The sequence below is a fragment of the Lytechinus pictus genome, chromosome 14 (genome assembly GCF_037042905.1).
Source record: "Lytechinus pictus isolate F3 Inbred chromosome 14, Lp3.0, whole genome shotgun sequence".
In the NCBI taxonomy this organism is placed as follows: domain Eukaryota; kingdom Metazoa; phylum Echinodermata; class Echinoidea; order Temnopleuroida; family Toxopneustidae; genus Lytechinus; species Lytechinus pictus.
Genome location: NC_087258.1, coordinates 8695650 through 8716968, shown reverse-complemented (window position 1 = coordinate 8716968; position 21319 = coordinate 8695650). Strand labels below are relative to the sequence as shown.

Here is a 21319-nt window from a genome sequence, read left to right as displayed (position 1 = left end):
TATTCTCTTCAAAAGACCAAAACATCATATTGAGGAGTCCATATTGATAATTATGTATCGATTTTTGGATATTCAGTAAGGAGAAACATTTGATTAATTGCAGGAAGAAACATGGGAAACTTTTTATTTGTTAATTGAGGAGGGATGTTGATTAGTGAATGCGTGAAGATTTATTTAAATGGAATATACAAATCCGACAATTAGCTGCGGGACAGTCACTGCGTATATAGTGTAGTGTGTAATCCTTGTGTTCATGGAGTGACTCGTGTGGAAAACAAAGATGTCTGAAAATTTTGAGACGTTCATCATCATCATGATCACGGCAGAGAATTGAAGAGGGATTTTGAAATTGCACTGAATAGACTTTTTAAAAAGAGTTTAGCCAACATTGGGTAAGGAACTGAAGATTGAGCATGCATGTCTGTTGGTTAAGATAACTTCTAGTGCTATTTGATATCGGCAAAATACTTGTTTTTACCTCATATTTTAAACCACAAAATGCGGGTTTCCTTTTTACCCAATACAGAGTATCAGATTCCATTAAATATCCTTTTACCTTTTTACCTGTCGGAGTGTCAAGTTATTCCAACACAGAGTATTCAATCTATTTTTGCATTATCTTCTACAACGGAGGAAAAGTTATGACAGGATTAATAATTAGTTAATAGCACTGTGACTAGTCAAGTATACAAGATCAAATGCAGCTGCAATAGCTTATTGAATATTAAAAGTAATGGCTGCTAAGATAGACAACGATTCTCGTATCCAGAGTATATTATCCACGCTCGAAATACTAGATGGCCAAAAGAAAAAGAAAACGAAATATGCAAAGAAGCAAATCCAATCCCTACGTAACCCAACCTTCTCATCTGCTTCAAAGACACAAGGTTCCCTCTCTGGTGGGAAAGAAAGTAGGATGGTGCCTAGAGCACATGCTAGAGACAACAAAGATAAAGTGGTCGGTAAATATTCGACTTTCCTTGCTCAAATCGTGGCGGATCCCAGCAGTAAGCAGCAAAGGCCACATTGGAAAAGGGAACGAAAAGATGATTTACCTTTTGATCAAGACCATGGTCCAGGAGGAGTTGAGCAGGAGAATTCCCGAAAACGACGAGATACACCAAGGTTGTCGTTAGCTGATGAGAGTGGCACTTCAGGAAACAACCAACGGTTTCAGGGTGCAGAAGTTGTCCAAATTGGAAAACGCGTAATGCCATCTATTAATCAGAAACAATGTAAACCCATCCCGTTAAGGGTGGAAGATGGGACTCATCTAAATGATAGACCGGAGCAAACTGAAGAAGAGGATTTTACTTCCAGCTCAAGCAGCAATCCAAGATGGCAACAAATCGTAAAATCGCGGTTGAAACCGAAGCAGCTCGGTGACGCAGTTGCTTCAAGAGTTGCAGAAGTTGCCAAAACTAAGATGAAATCTCGACGCAACCGATTAAGCTCATCCGATCTGGATAAAAGCGAGGAAGATGATAGTTTCAATAACCATCTGTCATCGTTGAAGGTGATCAATGCTGCGATATCCTTCAAGCGACAGAGATTTAGAAAACAACGACAAGAACGAAAGGTTTGTTACTGCTTTGGCATTGCAAATATCTTAAAAACCTTTTGAAACATTTATTCTTAATGTTAAGATATTCGCAACTTCCACCCAGTAAATATAACAAAAATATTTGATCTTAAGACCTGCGGTGATGTCAATACTAAATGGAGATCTGAAATGTCTTTCCATTTATTTGACTTTTCTATTTAGCCTTCAACATTCTAAGTATCGATTTTGTATTATCAAATCATTGATATTATTTAATAGATATTTAATTTGTGTTATTCTTAAAATGTAGTTCAACTATGATTTATAACAATCTGCATGGGTGACATTTTAAGTTATTTATTCCTTTAATAAAAGGGGGTCCTCTTTCATGTCTGTGAATTTAAATCAATGAAACTGTATAAAATATTACATTTATAATATTACAATTTACTTACTTATATGCTTTTATTTGCAGCTACATATTTCAAGACTGTTCAGAGTAGTAGCCCGTCTTATTGTTATCATCAAGAGGATTTGTGAAGTTCATTTCGTTGAGAGGGGGTAAGATATTTATAAAATTGCTGCCTTGTTCTTTTGTATTCGCCCTGTATTAGTTGATTTTTCTCTTCTCATTCCTACAAACACGACGAACGATTTATTGAACTGAGCCTATCCAAACACATATTTATAACTGAGCCCCCTTTTCGCTCATTTTGATGGCAGGGCCTAGTGAAAAAGGGGAGTGTAAATAAGGGGGGAGATAAAAATTACATTAAATGGATAATCTTTTATATTTAGTAGAGACGATATATAAATCATAATGTCACCTTGTAAGGTCATATGTGTCACTACTATCAAAATACCCCCAAAGCCCCCGATCAAATTAGTTATTTAATGGTATATTTTGGCAAGTCCTATAGGAATGCATGATGTGGGGAATGCAGCTGTCATCGTTCACTAAAAAATATATATCATTCACTAATAATGTTTGAAGTTCATTTAGAATACTGAGAGAAGATTCACTCCTCATGATCAAATGATCAAGGATTGACCAGTAAGGAGGTTGTGCCAAAAGGGGCCTTTAAAAATGATACCCCACCCCCGATATTGAATGTTATCACATTTTCGATTTTCCATTCGATGTTCTTTTTGAAATGCAAAAGAAAGGTGGTCATCACTCCAATCCTTGCTGCCAGGGCCCACCAGAAATATACAAATATGCACACTTAAATAACATAAAATATTAACATTTAATATTTTACGCCTCCAGAGGGGGACCTCCCCCTCTTTTATCCGCTACCAGATTCACTCCTTTAACCATCATTACATCTTGAGAACATTTCTTAGACACATTAAAAAGTGAGACCGAAAACACCATCACAACTATTTTAGTACATATACCTAATCTCCCATACAGGACAGAAGATGTGGAGATATCATTCGCCCAGCTTGTATCCACTAGACAAAGAACAGATCTCATGTTTGACGTCACAGAATACAGAGCTAAGAGGAAGGTCGGTTGGCAGAAACGTAGATTCACGTTCTTTATCATTATTTTTTAACACATGTTTCGGGGAAGTAAACATAAAATCCTGGCGATACTGTAATACAAGTTTTCCCCGCCCAGTTTGTACATATTACTGAATTTCTAAACGAGCTTGGGGCCTTGGGGTCAGATTAAAGTACGTATGTCTGCCTTTTCGGTTTGCCACAGAGGAAACACAATATATATATATATATATGATACGATATTTTTTTAGTCAAGCAATCGCTGTCTGAATCATGCGAGTGGGTGAAGCGAAGAAATTGCCATGAAATATTTAGATTAAGATTTTATTCATGTTCCGTTCACAAAGCACAACAAAATCAAAGTAACAATACATAGTCAAATTTAAAGTACAATATCAATCGGAATAACGCATAAGAATTAGAAGGTATAAACAGTGAGAACTAATGCAGTGGCGGATCCAGGGGGGGTGGCGCAGGGGGCGCGCGCCCCCCCCCCTAATATTTGAGCGGCGCCGAAGGCGCCGCTCAAAAAAAATAAAAGAAAAGTAAAAGAAAGAAAAGGCGCTGCTTGAAAAAATAAAAATAAAGGAAAGAAAAGAAAAGGCGCCGCGTAAAAAAATTATACACTGATATAATATTAGCAACAGTAAGGAAAGACTATCCCCCAGCAAAGCACAATCATATCATCTTCCTCATCTTTTCTTTTAACTACCCTTTTCCCAACAACTTCGCCGGTTAAAAATAATCAGCAGTGCGCTGCCTGCATATAACCGGCGCCGATCAAGGATAATCTGCACCACCTAAATCTAAATCGGGGCCGCGGACAAGAATAATCAGCGCCATCTGGTTTAATTCAATTCAATTCAATCTTTATTTCGCAAAATAAGATAAAAATACAAAGAAACATCAAATAATGTGATTAGATATTAAAATAAATTGCGTGGCTTTCCATGAAGGTTATAAGAAACCTGTAAGGCTGGATCGCCAAAACATAGTAAAACGACAACAATATTGAATAAAAAAAAACAGAATGTCATATCATTATAGTAAATACAATGTAGGAAAAAGGAGGAAAAAACAACGACAAAGAATACAAAAAGACACGAATCGAAGGAGGGGGGGGGGTAGATATGGTACAAGTAATGCATTGATATCAACTGCGAAAATTAATAATCATTTACTAGAAAATTTTTGTACTGTTTTCTAAAGGATGATATAAATTGTGAATTAGTTATTATTTGGGGAATCTCGTTCCATTGTTTGGGACCTACATAACTCAATGATTTAGCTTCGTGACTAGACTTGATAGACCATAAATGAAATTTATTGGAAGAACGGGTATTATGATTATGAACTTGATTATTGTATTGAAAAAGATCTGAAAAAGGAGTGGGTAACAACCTCTTCTTGTACTTATACATAAATATTGCGAGTTCTTGCTTATTAATATCATATATATTAAGTAAAGACAATTTCTTAAATAAAGGTGCGGATGGTGCTAGGTAATGGGAATTGGTAATTATTCTTAAACATTTCTTTTGAATTTTGAATATTGAGTCCAATTCATATGAGGTAACATTGGTAGCCCAGACAATATTACAATATTTTAAATAAGGGAAAATTATGGAATGGTATAGAGTTATCAGATTTTTATGAAGTAAACTATGCTTAAGTTTGTAAATTAAACCAGTATTCCTGCTTATCTTATGTAATACATTTATCATATGGTACTTAAAACTCAAAAGATTATCCAATGTGACACCTAAAAAGTTAATGGAATTACTTAATTCGATACGTTTATTGTCGATATAAATGTGAATATGAGCGTTGTCAATTGGATTATAATTATTAGATTTGTCAGTATGGGTTCGTGTTAAAGATTTATTTTTATTAAAATAGATGCATCTAGTTTTATTGATATTCAGGGACAACTTATTTGCTTTCAACCAGTCGGAAACATTTTGGAGTTCATTGTTCAGGGTGTGGATGGTATTATTTAAATCTTTAGAAGAATAAAAAATACTTGTGTCATCAGCAAATTGATAAAAGGTTAACAAATTAGATGATTTACAAAGGTCGTTTATATATAAAAGAAATAACAAGGGGCCTAAAATTGATCCTTGCGGTACCCCAACGGAAACATTTAATGAAGAAGATAAGACACCGTGGACAAATGTATGTTGAACCCTATTTAAAAGATAATCCCTAAACCAGTCAACGCGATCCCTCGAACTCCATATTGATTAAGTTTAAATAAAAGTAATGAATGGTCCATATAATCGAAAGCTTTAGATAGATCTAAGAAGACCCCAATTATATGTTCGTCAGCAATAAATGAATCCATTATTTTTTGTTTAACTTTTAAAAGAACATGCTCACAGGAATAAGTGGGTCGAAATCCGTATTGAGAATCACTTAAGATATCATTACTGTTTAAAAACTTATGTAATCGATTATATACTAGTCGTTCAAGCAATTTGGAGAAACATGGTAAGAGGGATATTGGTCTATAATTTACAAATTTATCGGGGTCATCTTTCTTAAAAACGGGAATTACTTTAGATTCTTTGAGTTTTGAAGGTACTTTCCCAGTTGCAAAAGACAGATTAAATACGTGAGCTAAAGGCAAGGCAATGGCATAAATGACACGCTTAACAACTTTACAATTTACGTTATCAATTCCACAACTTGCACTACTTTTAAGGCATTTAGAAATATTAATCAATTCATTTATATGTACAGGTGATAAAAAGAAGGAACCAACCACATTTGTTCGACAATAAGAGTGAGAAGAATGAATAGATTGTGGGACCATATCACTAATATTTTTTCCAATATTTACAAAATACTCATTGAATGCATCAGATATTTCAGATGGTTGAGAATATATTTTTTGATTACATTTAAACACTTTGGGGATTAGATTTTTCTTCTTACCTAATAACTCATTAATAGTTTTCCATGTCTTTTTTATACTACTCTGATTCATATATAATATTTTTTGGTAATATTCTTGACGAGATATACGAATGATATTAATAAGTTTATTTCTAATTTTTTTAAATTTTCTCTCGTTACTGGCAAGTCTAGTTTGGCAAAATATTTTGTTGATAACCCACGGTTTTCTATTTTTTCTTCTCCTTTTTTGTTGTTGACGAGGAAAATGTTTATCATAAAGTTTGATGAACATTTTCATGAATAAATTATAGGATTTGTCAGCATCGATACATGCTAGTACTTCACTCCAGTCAACATTATACAGTTCAACAAAAAAACTATTGATCGTTGATTCATTGATTTTCCTTGAAGTGTAATATTGGGCTGAATCATTCTTAAGAATTCCTTTCTTGTAACAAAAAATTGGCATGTGATCAGTTATTGGAGAATAAAGCACACCCGAGATAATATCACTTTCATTTGTTAATATATTGTCTATAATAGATTGAGATGTATTAGTTACACGAATTGGCAAGTTAATTTTGATATAAAAGCCATATTGTGCAATTGTATTCATTAAGTTGATAGTACTATTTGAAGTCATATTCAATAAATTGATATTATAATCTCCAAGTAGATATATTTGTTTGTTTTCTTTTGAAAGTTTTTGCAATAAATCGGAAAAATATTCAGCGTATTGACGAAGATTAGATTTCGGGGGCCTATAGATTATTCCAACTATAATACTTTTAACATTAGGTATATTGATTTCAATGAAAATAGATTCACACGAAGAACATGTCGGATTTAGATCATTGCGTAATTGATAGAGTAGTCGTTCATCTAAATAAATCGGCACTGCCAGAGTCTTAACCGGCGCCGATCAAGAATAATCAGCTCCACCTAAATCTAAATCGGCGCCGGGCAAGAATAAACGGCGCCATCTGGTTATAAATCGGCGCCGGTTAAGAAAAATCGGCGCTGCCTGAGTTCGTAACCGGCCCCGATCAAGGATAATCAGCGCCACCTATATCTAAATCGGGGCTGGTCAAGAATAATCAGCGCCATCTGGTTATAAATCGGCGCTGCCTGAGTCTTAACCGGCGCCGATCAAGAATAATCAGCTCCACCTAAATCTAAATCGGCGTCGGACAAGAATAATCAGCACCACCTGGTTAAAAATCGGCGCCAGTCAAGAATAATCGGCGCCTCCTGGTTCTAAATCGGCGCCAGTCAATTATGAATTGCCGCTGCCTGAATCTTACGTGACGTCGGTAAAAATAATCAGCACTACTTGTTCTAAATCGGTGCCGGTCAAGAATAATCAGCGTCCCCTGGTTCCAATAAATAGGCGCCGGTAGAATAATGAAGAAGGGCCTATTGCCAACCAAAGCTAGATCGGCGCCGGTCAAGAATGATCAGCGGCACCTAGCTGGTCATACATTTTATTGTTGAATGGTCATAACAAAGCTTATCGCATGCCCTTACAGAGTGGACTGGGGCGGGGCAGTTGCCCACAGAATGACAGATGTCATGAAATCTTTAATTTATTTAAAAAATCCCAGAATCATACAAAAGCGTAGAGCAAATCCTTTAATTTTGATCTTATTTTCCAATGCTTTAATAAAAAGAAGGTCAATCACTTTTCTTCTTTACACATTCCACATTGTGCCACCTCTATGGCCTTTAGTTTAAGACAGCTTCTATATAGTGTTTTATGAAGATGATTCGATATTTTAGCCCAAAACTTTGCTAAAACCCGTTGCTAGTACCGGGAGTGTATAATTACGCAACCAGTCGTATATTGAGATTGAGCTACACAACTCGTTCTTAATTTAAAATCGTGCTTAAATTATCCGCTTCTCAGATTGGAATATAAAAATTTTCAGCTCGCGCTTCGCGCTCGCATCATTTCTGTAGCAAAACCCCATACTTTTCATGATTAAATAGGTGAATAGAATGTCCCTTATTCAGGACTAAACGTCAAAAGAACTCCCGCTTCGATTTGCAATAATCTTTTGCTGGATATAATCTTGTTCTTTATTACAAACGTCCATTAAACTGTCATTTTTTTCAGATCGAAATATCAAAATTTTAAGCTGGCGCTTCGCGCTCGCATCTATTGTTTTTTTAGATACCCATCTTAATCATTGGTACCAAAAATGCATAGAATATCAAGCTTTCTGGTCAGAATATAAAGAAATTTCAGCTCGCCCTCGGCACTTGCATTGTCTGTGTAGTGAGATATGTATCCTCCTCATGAGTTACTACAAACAGTCCTAAACAGGCACCTTTTTCCTGTTTTCAGGTCAGTATACTAAAAAATTTCAGCTCGCGCTCGCATTAATTTGTTGGTTAGATATGTGTTTCTCTCTCATGAGTCATATAAATATATATATGCATATGTGTGTTTGTGTGAGTTTGCTTCTTTTGTGTGATATCGAGCGCCTTTGGAAAGTTGTTTCATGATTTTGCCCCCCAAATCTTACAAAAAGGATCGACGCCTCTTTGTATATATATATAGTAAAAAAAAACGTGTATCTCTATTAATATACAAAAGTATTGGCCTCATCGCAATAAAAGGGTTAATACACGAGATTTTGAAATCGCACATAAAATTTTGTGTTACTTTTTGCTTGTTTCTTTCTTTAATAAGTTTTTCAATCTATCTCTATATATGTTTTAGAAATATTATATGTTTAAATTGATGTATATTTTCTGTTATAATGAGATATGAAGTGGACTTCAGGGAATGGTCGTACGCAGCAAGGGGGAAGGGGGGGGGCACATTCGTGAATTGCTGTTGTAAAAAACAATTTTTTTTCCCTTAACATTTCATGAAAACTATGAAAAATGTGCAAATGTGAGATGTGCACCAAATTTTCGAGTCTTGCCCCCCCCCCCCCGGAAATATTATCTGCGTGTGGTCATGCAAAATGGCATGACTGGAAATCCTACATTTTGAAAAGAGCATTTGACAGGGTCAGACTTTACCCCTTTTTCAACATTTTCTTTTATGGCGCCGGTGAAGTGCAAAAATATGTGCGCCGCTCGGTAGTGCGCCCCCCCCCCCCCTTTCGCCAAAAGCTGGATCCGCCTATGTAATGCGAACTAAAGTAACTTTGACTAATAACTATATAAAACAGAACGGAGGGGCTTATGGATATGATATTGCATATCATTCATATCTGATGGGTTTCAGCGCTTCACGACGTTAGAAGATGGTGACAGTCTATTTGAGTACCTCGTAATTCTGGAAAAATCACGAACAAAAACATGTGTAACCTTTTCACAGACATGCAGTATAATACGATCCATTTCAAACTATAGTTTTGTTTCATTTTGCTTGTACAGAATCAATAACGTTTTTATCATTGACATAATAATGATATTTCAATCCATTTTAATCTCTCTCCCAATAGTGGCAACTGATGTCAGAAACAAAACGCATCTTACAGAAGTCTATCCGAAGCGAACAAGATGTTCAACATGTAAGAAACCAAAACAGTGTGCATTTCAAGTTCACTTTCGATTTCAGGGACATGACAAAGATTTTATCAACAAAATTGATAAAGCGTTCTTTTATTTTATTTTTTAATGTCCTTTATAATTTGGTATATTTATCATTTTATCATCATCATTTTCTATCATCATCATCATCATCATCATCACCATTATTATTTGTTTTGGGGCTGATTTGATTTGGCAAAATATACTCCCCGGACCCCCAAAAATATATAAATAAATAAATAAATAAGTAAGTGAATATAGGAACACGACCCCAGGGAGTACAATGTAAAAACGACGTAAAATTTTACAAAATGTCTATCGGTATACTCCAAAAAAATAATTGTGAAACCAACATCCGACAGGTTAGAGGAGTGGCAATCTTTTAAAATGTTATATCCAACCTTGTATGAAGCTGAATCTAACAATTTAAGTGTTGGGTCGAATCATTTAAAGTGGTAATTGAGACATTTAGAAAAGGTTTTCACTCCTCCAACCTTTTAAATGTTGAATTAACATTTAATTTCCAGAGTGTACAATCAATTGAGAGTCTTCTCATGAAATTGATGAAGAATTTCTATAAAATGGTATTCATTATTTCAAGGACAAGTCCACCCCAACAATTTTTTAAAGTTTGCTTCGCTTAATTTCACAAAACAGTTATATGTACATCCTGGTCTGTATGCAAATGAGGGAACTGATGACGTCACCCGCTCACTATTTATTTTGTACTTTATTATATGAAATATTCTAATTTTCTCTTCATGGTTATGTGAAAGAAATTTTACTTTTTCCAGAATATGTGGAATTACCATGGTTTTAACATTTTATGACTCAGTCAAGTTTGGCTTATTTTCAAATTTGTAAATATTTTGTAAATTTGAAATATTTAAATTTTGATATATTGTATAATTCAAACAATAAAAAAATAGTGAATTAGGGTTATCATCAACTCTCTTATTTGCATGTCACTGAGCTCTACATAGAACTATTTTGTGAAAAATAAGCGAAACTTTAACATGTCATAGCTTTCTTATTTTACATCCGATTTTAATGGAATTTTCAACAGTATGCTTGCTGGATTCTTTTATATTGATTCAAATCCAAAATTTTATAGGGTGGGCTTGACCCTTCATTTAATTGATTTTACTCTCAGATAGAGACAACCCTTAGGGAGATGTCAGCTTTGGGGGAATACCCAGCGTCCATGCAGAGAAGTATAGCCCGAGTAGGATGGTATGAATCATATGGACCGAATAGGGTCATAGTAAGAGAGGGCCACATGCCTGATGCTTTCTACTTCATTTTATCTGGTTCGGGTAAGTTGCCATGGTAATTGATTATAATCGTGAATATGAATTAAAGGCAAAAAAAAATATCTTAAAAGAAATATATTTGTTCATCGCCTAAGTATTCCTTTTAGAATGAAATTCTTTTATCCATGCTGAAATATTGAAATACTGAATTAACAATATTTGTTTGCATTAATTCCTTTAGTTGATGGTTGTACTTTTCTGGAAAATTTACAATAAACATTATCCTATACAAATCGAAAATCTGAATAGACTCATTGTTTATTTTGCACTTTGCTGCATGCTAGTATCAGCTTTATGCGACTAAAGATATAGTGATAGATTTTTTTTTAAATTCTTTCAGCAATAGTAAGTGTACCTATGGCGGATGAAGCCAAACCGAAGATCCTAGCCATATTACTACGGGGCGACAGCTTTGGGGTGAGTTTCGTTAATCTCGAATATCTTTAATGATCCTAATACCTTCATCTGTTCATTCTGTTGTATATATTGAAATAATTTGAACAACATATAGGCCTACCAAAAAAGTTATTTCTTCTCTGACCTTCCTCTTATATTTTTAAGCCTATACAAATAAAAATCTCTGATAAAAGAATAAGGGGATAGAGTGAACGACTATAAGTCTGTTCTATTTTTTTTGTGGGGTTCACTATGCATATGTTTTCGTCAATATAAGAGGTCGAGCATGGAAGTACAGGTTGACATATCCTTTCCGAAAATCTATAAAGGAGAAAAAATGAAGAAATATTCTCAAACACCAAAAAACGGACGATATATTTCCTATTTTTATATCTATTTATCAAGGGCGCGAACCCCTAGACCCCACCGCCCCTCTACTTAGGCCTACGGACCTGCCAACACATATTGCCGTCTAACTATATACCGTTTTGCGGTCTGTGAAATGAATGCGTAGTAATCGTTTAATCTTTTTAATTTGCTCTTCAACTTGTTCATAGACATGGCCGTATGCAATTTTTTTGCAGAGGATGGGGGGGGGGGGCAGACTCGTAATTTTTTTCGAATAAACTCAAAAGCCAGGAAGCGAAGCGACCGAGCTTGTTGTGGGGGCCCTCTTGAATTTTCTGAAGTAAATTTTTGAAGGATTTGTTGCTCCCTTTGGGTGAATTTTGTGAAAAATTTCTTTAAAAATTGTATGTTTTGAAAATACCGGCGGAGGAAAACTGCCCCCCCCCTGCGTACGGCCGTGTTTATAGATGTATGTTGGTGTTATTGGGACTGACTGCTGCTTTATCTGGCCATGCCACTCTTGCAAAAATTTTAGGTTATTTGCTTTATCTTATAAATGCGTACTCAATTTGCACTTATTATTTAAATTGATTTACTTGAGAAGTTGTTAGGGTCTTTTTTTCTCTAGGAATTAGCGATTCTGAATCAAAGCAAACGGACATCAACTGTAACCACTAGAGAGAATGTTGAAATGTTTGTTATCTCGGCAGAGGTAAGTATCATGCAGGAAGTATAGTGATTTTGTTTCACATGAAAATAAGAATTTCTGCTCATTCTCAACAAAAGTACTTAAACTACAACGTATCGGGAAAAATTCATCAAAGATGAATGAAAACAAAATCATGTTTGATAGATTTATATTAATGAATAATATTATCGATCTATCAGCATATTAACTATTCTTTACATTGATTGAATTGTATTGGTTGATGAAATCAAGAATGCTAGAAGAAGAAGAAGAAGAATATCTTGTCGTTTTTATCCACTTTCTATTAAAAACTTTCTTTACTGCGTTCTTTCTTTTGTTTGAAAGTTTTTTTTTCTTCATTATTCATGATCGTTGGCTTTATTATAATTTCGAACGTTACGATAACAAAATATTCATCTCTTTTTCCAGGATTTTACAAATATTGTGATGTCTGGTAACAACAGGATGCTCCAAGATCCACAAACAATGACATTCATGAGGTAAACTTGGAAAAAAAATCTTGCTATATGGGCGATGCGACTCCTTAAAGGGATGGTCCGGGCTGAAAATATTTATACCTTAATACATAGAGTAGAACTCACTGAACAAAAATCCGAAATTTTCATCAATTTCGGATAACAAATGATAAAGTTATTGAAGTTTAAAGTTTAGCAATATTTTGTGAAAACAGTCGTCATGAATATTCATTAGGTGGGCTGATGATGTCACATCTCCACTCTCCGTTTTCTTATGTTATTACATAAAATGATATTTTTTTCATTATTTCATACTTGTGTGAATAATTTGTCTCCCTTATAATGAAATAAGTTGCAGCAATAAATATCTAATGCACTAAATCACTTGTCAATCCAATTTTTCTAGTTCTTGGAGGAGAGAATTTGAATAAACCTAATTTCACATAATAAAATACAAAAGAACAAGTGGGGATGTGACATCATTAGCCCACCTAATGAATATTCATAACGACTGTTTTCACAAAATATTGCTAAACTTTAAAATTCAATAACTTTGTTATTTGTTATCCGATTTTGATGAAACTTTTGGCATTTTGCTCAGTGAATTCTACTCTATTGATTAAGCTATAAATACTTTCAGCCCGGACCATCCCTTTAAGGGAGGCAGGGGAAGCCTGCACTTGTGACTTTCAAAGAAGTGAGAGTAAAAAAAAGATTTAAAAATGTGAATAAAAGGGAAGAAAGAAGAATATAAAAAGAGAGGTATATGTTGTGTCATTCTATTATCCCTCTATAATTCAATGGAGTAAGAAAATTACGTCACTTTCATTGAGATTGCTTTGTCCCAGAATATTCTTAAAACAGTAAGTAACTAAGTGAGATTTATACATTACCTTATTAAAGTTCTAAAAAGAGTTGATTTCATTGTAATTTACAAAAATTTACCAAAAATATAGTTAAATGTTACATAAAGATCTCCGCTAGACAAAATTTCATTTTTTAAGTAAATGATCATCAGATTCTACAATGTAGATTATCATTCACTAGTGGATCCTATTGGTAACACGAGTGTTTGGGTCAAAATTACCTCGATTCTACTAAATATTACGAATATTTTATTATATACCGCGAGGTGGATAAGCTATTGTATACTTTTTTCTTGATATGTTTTTATTTCGGTCATTTTCACTTGAAGATTAAACATGCATATTGCGATGTATGACTTTTTATATTGGGCAAAATTTTAATTTGAAACCCGTTTATCATGGTAGCACAGTGGTAGAGCGCCTGCCTCTTTGTGAACGGGAGGTCGTGGGTTCGATCCCCGGCCGAGTCATATACCAAAGACTTTAAAAGGGTAATCATGGTAATGTTGACATGTTATGTTATGCAGGGCCCGCTGGAAGAACAGCTTTCAGCTGAGAGTGGCTACCCTGGGTAAATAAGGTTTATAATTATTATTATTTTAGATTAGATAGGCCTATGTTCATCATTAACAGCTATATTGTAGATAATCATTTATTGGCAATCAAATACCATATCTTCATTTCCTAAATCTTAAAGGAGCGTTGAATTCTTGAAAGGATGGCCGCTGAAGAAAATCGAAAATAATCCAAAGAAATGTGTTTTCAACTTCTTTCGGTAAGTAAGATATCATTGCAAATGGGTTGTTTTGATGTGTGTACAAGATATTCATAAATATAATATATAATTCTTTCTCCATTTCGTGCGAACCCCCCCCCCCAAAAAAAAAAAAAAAATAAAATAAAATAAATGAAATAAAATAAAATAAATAAATAAATATATAAATAATGAAATAAAAAATACATAAAAAACGAAAAGATAAAAATAAATAAATTAAATTAAATTAAAAAATATCGGAGCGCAAGTGTTAACTTGTAATTCATGCACTTCACAATTGATGTTTACATAATTTTGTTGAAAGTCTGTGATTATTTATTTTCTATTTATTCAGGATATCAGGTATCTCTAATTTTATTATCATTCACAGGGGCGGATCCAGCATTCGCCAATAGGGGGGGGGGGGGGGCCGAAAAATATTTTCATCAACATTTTTCTCGATTGGCCGCTATATTCTGATTTTTTTGTTGTTGGTTTTTCAGGGGGTAGTCCTAACTAAAGACTGAAGTTTTAAGTATATGTTAGTTTTTATTGTTATAAACAAGATAAGGTATCTCATGTGGTCTTAATATATAATCAAGGCGCGAAGCGCGAGCTAAAATTCTTTGATATTTTATGTCCTTAATTAGAACTGAAGATTCTGATCAGTTTTTATAATCATGAACAAAGATAAGTATCGAACTACACAATGCGAGCGCGAAGCGCGAGCCGAAATTTTATTATAGTAACGTGAAAAGGGACTCAATTAGGACTGGTTTTAGTGATTAATGAAGAGGATACAAGTATCACCAATTAGATAATGAGAGTGCGAAGCGCGATCTCAAAATTTTTGATATTCCGACCAGAAAACTGGACAGTCTAAGCGCGTTTTTAAATAAAGAACAAGCTGTGTGTCTCAAACAATTAAATGCGAGCGCGAAGCACGAGCTTATTTTTTTTGATATATTGAAATGATAAAGGAGCATTTTGACAAATTTTGGAAAGAATTTCCAAAGAGGATAGGTATCTCACAAATCAAACAATGCGAGTGCGCAGCGCGAGCTGAAAATTTTTATATAACAATTTGTGTAAATCAAACAAAATAATGAAAGCTTGAGGTGCGAGCTAAAACATTGTTTGCAAATTGATTTCAGAACTGGATATATGAAGTGGCATTTAATCCTCTTGAATGGGGATCATTACAAAGGCAGTGCGAGCGCGAAGCGCGAGCGAAATTTTTTATATAAAGTCTATTTTCCCATTCTTCCCCTCACCCTTTCCTTGTTTCCTTTCGGGATCGTGCCGGCCGTTACGAGGCTGTAAATTACACATCATGGGTATTATAACTCTTTCTTACTTTTTTTTCTGTTTTTCGTAGTTTCTATCAAGATAAAGAGTACACTTTTTTCTGCAGGTTGTCAAAAAAATAGGGGGGGGGGGGGCCGGGGCCGGCTCGGCCCCCTCCTGGATCCGCGCCTGATTCATCACTACTGTCAGATTTAGATTATAATCTGCACTGAAAGGAGATGTAATGTAGCAAAAAATACTATATTATGATGACCAGGGGCGGATCTAGGGCCGGCTTTGCCCCCCTGGATCCGCCAGTGATGATGACATTAATTGAAAAATAAATTTTGATATTTTTAATTTCATATAACAGAAAAGACACCGTTCTTGTTAGGGATAGTAGGTTGTCGGAATGGATTTACGTCGTCAAATCGGTATGAATTTCTGCTATTGTTCATTTCATTAATATTTAGCGAATCTAAACCAATTTTGTATGATACGTTATACGAGCACGAAAAAAGATAAAAAGGCAATATATACCAGAGTCTTTGCCATGAATATAATATAATCTTAGACCTTGTAATAGGTGCTCAATATACCTTGTGTGTTTAATGAATTGTCTTAAGATAAAATAAAGTAGGTCGATATTAATTTTTTTTCAAATTTTCACCAGTTTCATTTTAATTTGATGTTATTAAAACAACTGACAGATGGCTTACGATGACATGTTGATAAGTGATTTATATAAAATTGAGAATTTAACATATTCTCAAAAGAAGTTAAGAAAGAAAATTAAAATACAGGAAATAAAAGAGCAAACGAATTTCTAACCACTGCCTTAATTCATAATTGATTTGAAGCCGAAACTTAATTTATGCTTAAACAAACCAAATGACAAAGTTCTCCTTCACATGTGTGGTCTAAACGGAGTCTAAATTCATACTTTTTTTTTATTTAACTTTTTTTTCATAATATCTGATTTTAATAGGGAAGCTGTTCTGTTCTGAAGCAACTAAAGTACGTTGAACCCAAACTGAATCCAAAGAAGGAGAGAACAAATAAAGGTAATCCGTAAAATAATATATTTCATCATCTTTGGTTGTCTTTGAATAGTATCTTGATAATCTTTGTATATACATTTTTCATATCATGAATGTCCTTAGCATTGCATTATGATAATCGATGGGCCATGGAAATTTGCGCCATTTTTTGTAATTGTAATGATGCAATCATCTCGTGTGTGAGCAGAAATCGATTTCAATAAAATGTTAAAAAAAATGAAGAGAAAATACGTTAATTGATGTTAATGATTTGGCATGTTTGGAATAGTTCCTACTTAAAAAAAAAGATTTCCTGATATTTGTTATTAATGTTCAAATCAATGACAAACTTAAACTCATCATTTTTTTTCAGAGTGCTTTCCTTCAAATCTAATGCAGCAGCAAGTTTGTATAATCCGGGGGGGGGGGGGGGGTTATTACGTTATTCTACTAATAAAAATCAGTCTAGAATCGGTATTGACTTCCTCTTTTTACCTTGTTTATATGAAGATGAAAGAATGACGTCATCGAGGCACAATCAACTCCTATTGGATCGAGAGCGTTCGTTCATGAATCGACGGATGATTGCTGCGCATGCTCAGAGGGAATCCCTGTATAAGAGAGGAATGGACCTCCCCTATCTAATGATGAACGAAGAAATAACAGAACGACTGGCACCGAACAGAAATAGGAGTAATACTATTCTTACTGTGAGTTTTGGAAGTTCATATTCTAGAAATCACAATTTCAGCGTTCTTTTTAACATAATTTTCAGCATGTTGATCATCAAATCAAGATTATGCCATGAAGGAAATCCATGGCTTAAACATCTAAAATGGCAAATATTTAAATTTGTTCCACTTGTATTTGGAAGCTCTAGAGGTGTTTCTAAGTATGAATTAAAAAAATGCTGTCTAACTTTGTTTTGTATGCTGTAACCTTCACAGTTTAAATAGACGTCTTATATGTTTTATTGAGTAAATACAAACTACACCAACTATTTTCGAGGTCTAGTTTCAAGTTTTCTATAGCTTATATTAATAAAAGGCTCTTACTTGATTTATCTCGATTCATTATTAGGGCGAAGATGGAACAGAAAATATCGAAGAGGAGAAAAGAGAGGAGAAATGGATGGATGAACTGGAAGAAGGGGGCGCCCTCAACGACATGAAGGACAGTTTGTTATATCCACTGATAGAAGTAGAAAAGGAAGACGAAGGTATGTTGAATATAGTGATCATCATTAAAATAATAACAATGATATTAACAACAATATCGATAACAGTGCACCACTGGCGTAAAGATGGGGTGGGGGGGGGGGGGGGCTTGGGGATTCTGGACCCCCCCCCAAAAAAAAATAACGACCAAGAAAACTGAAGGAGAAAAGGAAACGGGGTGACCTATGATATCATTTCCTGAATACTATGTCAAAATCTGTTTAAAAATAATATTTTTTGTATTAGAATGATCACAACTTTTGCTCACTCGATTTGTTCGCTCACAGCTATTTAGAAATTTTGCTCCATACACCATGTCTTAATCCCTCAAATTTGGCTCATTATGCTACTGTATAGCGCGCATGATGTTGTTAGGTGCTAAAAATGTGCTCTTATAGGGGACCCTACATGATGACGAATATTATCAGTTTTGTTATTATCTTGTTATTATCATCATCACCATGATATATATTGTTTTTATTATTGAATTCATGTAATATTTTGTAATTATAAGTATGATAATTATTAATTCGATTATCATAATTATAGGGTATCATTATAACTATTGAAATTGCTATTTACTTGATTTATCACCGGATGTAGACATTCAAGGGATGAGCGAGGATTTTGTAAAAGAAATCTATTATTAAAATATAGGCCTTCAGTGGAAGCGAGGATGCAAAGCAGCCGTGCTTATCATGAGTATCGTTTGTTTGTCTTATGCACCCCTTGGGAAATTTTTTTTTCTCTTGAAAATTAGCTCCCAAAGAATACGTTTTAGCTAATTTCTTAATCAATTTATATATTCATTTATATATCTACTAATTGATTTATCTATCTTTACTACTTGTTAAACTTATTCTTACTTTGTTACTTACTCCTACTTCGTTACTATGAATTATGTTTTAGCTTACTTTTTCGGTATCATTTTTTTATTATTTTAGAATTGTCCCCCAAATATGGACCACAACGTACTTTTGCCCATGATCTCAACCAGCGTGCCCTACAAAGTAAGGTAATTTCTTTTTTTTAATTAAAAGCAATTTTTTGTATAATATCGAAGGAAATACTAAAACTGATTGTGCAGAACCCAGCAATACAAACAAAGGTTATCAACAATTGCGAATTTCGGACAAAGGATCTTATTGGTTATGGGTCAAAGTTTTGAACAAAATGCGCATGAAACGGTGATCGCGATTGGTCATTGCAAGTTTTGAAACTGACTGCTACTTTCGTTTTTCACGACCCAAAATGTAATTTCAATAGTGAAATGCGTATTGCATGAAATATGTCGTTGGATAGAGAAATCCATGCTATGGCATGCTATTGCAAGAAATGAATGCAATTTTGCACATTTTTGTTCAGCTTATCCACTTGTATTTCCTACAAATCGATAATTGATTTAATCCTAAAAAAATACCCCGCAATCTAATGTTAAATACAAAAATTTGTAAAATGTTGAAGCGTAACATAATTGGGAGAATGCCTTCAAGCCGATAGTTTCAAAGTAAATGTTGATGGTCGAGAATTATTTGATTGCATTCTATTTTTGTGTATATATTTTTATCTTTTATAAGGAGTCAACCAAAATGAGCATGACTGATTCCCGCCCAGTTTTTGTATGCATCCAAACATTGCAAAAAGGAGGAGTCTTCGTAAGTATTATTCATACAAAAGTCAGTTACTTTGGTTCATTTGCAGGAGAATAGTCTTAAAGACATGGAATGGGATTACTAAAAAAAAAAGCGATTGTACTGGTATCTGATAACCAATATACCCCCCCCCCCAAAAAAAAAGAATGAGATATTTAAGTTAAAAATGTATCATCATTATGTAAACATAGAAATATCTATATTGATACCCTCCTTGTCAAAATCATCTTTTGATTTGATAATTCCTTGCAGGGATTAGTGGACGTTTTGTTCAGTGAACAGCCAAGCCTAAGTCTGATAAGCAACGGGGCAGAATGCATGGTCATGTCCAAACATTTCTTTCTTCAACACGCAAACGATGACATGCTACATCGAGTCAAGATATCGGTAGGTGAAGCCAAAAAGTTATGAGTATTTTGTATCCCGGCCACGGTGCGGATCCAGGGATAGAGGAGGGGGACCAGAGGTCGTGCCCCCCTTTTATATACCCACGAGATTTTGCTTCCCGAGAGTGGTGGCGGTTTGTTTATTTATTTCATTATCATTATTTTTTATATTGTTTATTCATTAATTAATTAATCAATTAATATATTTATTTATTTGTTTATTTTATAATTATAATTATTATTACTATTTTTTTTTTTTTGGGGGGGGGGGTGGGGGAATGTGCCCCTACAAGCATCCACCTCTGCCCTGTCCACAGGCTATCCACCTGGTGAAGTGCTTGGTCTTATTCAGTCCATGATTTGATGCACAAACCACGACAGTAACTGCAATTTTATCATGGCTGAAATATTGTAATATAATCAATAAGGGCCTAAATACCCGCAGGGCGGAAAATGCAGATTAATGTCTTGCCAACATGCAATATAGTAGCTTTCAGTCTGATTCCAACAGAAATAATAATAATAATCATCATCATCGCCACCACGACCACCACCATCACCATTATTGGTTATCTTTTTCTTTTCTTTCAAATGTGTTTATTCTTTGTTCTTCAGATGATGCCCTTTGCCAAGGAAGATGAAATCCAGCGCAGTTTGGAGAACCAGTTAAAATGGGAAGTCTATCGAACCATTACCATGGAAACAACTCTGACAAGAATGCAGATGAAGAAGTTTTACACAAAATAATATCAGCATAGGCTTACATTGTCAATGGAATATGTTGAGAACAGTGGCGCAGAACATCGTACTTTGATAAGGGGGAGTGGATGGCAAGATGAACCAAAAGTGAATTTGTAATCAAATGAAAAATAAGGTTTTGTAATAAAAAAAAAGTATTTACATGACAATGTCATCTTTGATACTTTTCTAAAACTCTCTCTTTAAAAGAAAAAAAATTCTTCCCTTTTTAATCAGTTGAAAATGAAGGGGTGATGCCCCCACTGGCTCCTGCCTGAATGTCCCTGGTTGAGATCACTGTTGAAAAAGCAATCTTGTCAAGATCCTTTCAAGAAATTGTAAGATTAACATCCAAACACAATTGAGTATATAAAGAGGAAAATAACACCAATGAATAATCAATTCTGGAAAGTTAACTGTACAAAATGGGTTAAAAAAAAAAAGGAAGAAAAAGGTTAACTGATATGATTCCACCATGTCTATGAAACATGAGATCACCATCTTGATATGTGATGTATATTTTAATTGACCATCCCCATGCAAATGTATTTTATTCATATTTTTGACAGAGAGATAGAGTGAAAGAAGAGAGAGAGAGAGAGGGAGAGGGAGGAGAGATAGAGCGGAAAAAGTGTGTGAGTGGGCAGAAAGGGAGAGAA

At 34.4% G+C, this 21319-nt stretch overlaps 1 protein-coding gene across 3 annotated transcripts; it reads left to right on the top strand.

The window, feature by feature from the left end:
* Positions 1-62: 62 nt before the first annotated feature.
* Positions 63-20826, top strand: LOC129276279 (uncharacterized). Of its 3 annotated transcripts, XM_064109278.1 has the most exons (18): positions 63-75; positions 1068-1579; positions 2019-2104; positions 2961-3057; positions 9412-9480; positions 10653-10815; positions 11153-11229; positions 12185-12268; positions 12674-12744; positions 14284-14361; positions 16001-16061; positions 16616-16691; positions 17178-17377; positions 17748-17886; positions 18829-18899; positions 19462-19539; positions 19789-19923; positions 20538-20825. In XM_064109278.1, exons 2-18 carry the CDS (start codon positions 1211-1213, stop codon positions 20667-20669), a joined length of 1986 nt encoding a protein of 661 aa, XP_063965348.1. In that variant the 5' UTR covers positions 63-75; positions 1068-1210; the 3' UTR covers positions 20670-20825. The 3 variants fall into 3 exon arrangements, 2 of the variants coding, with proteins under 2 accessions (XP_063965348.1, XP_054768653.2); XR_010295662.1 differs by lacking the exon at positions 63-75 and having other exon boundaries at positions 92-1579; positions 18829-18894; positions 20538-20826; XM_054912678.2 differs by lacking the exon at positions 63-75 and having other exon boundaries at positions 649-1579; positions 20538-20821.
* The last annotated feature ends 493 nt before the right edge of the window (positions 20827-21319 follow it).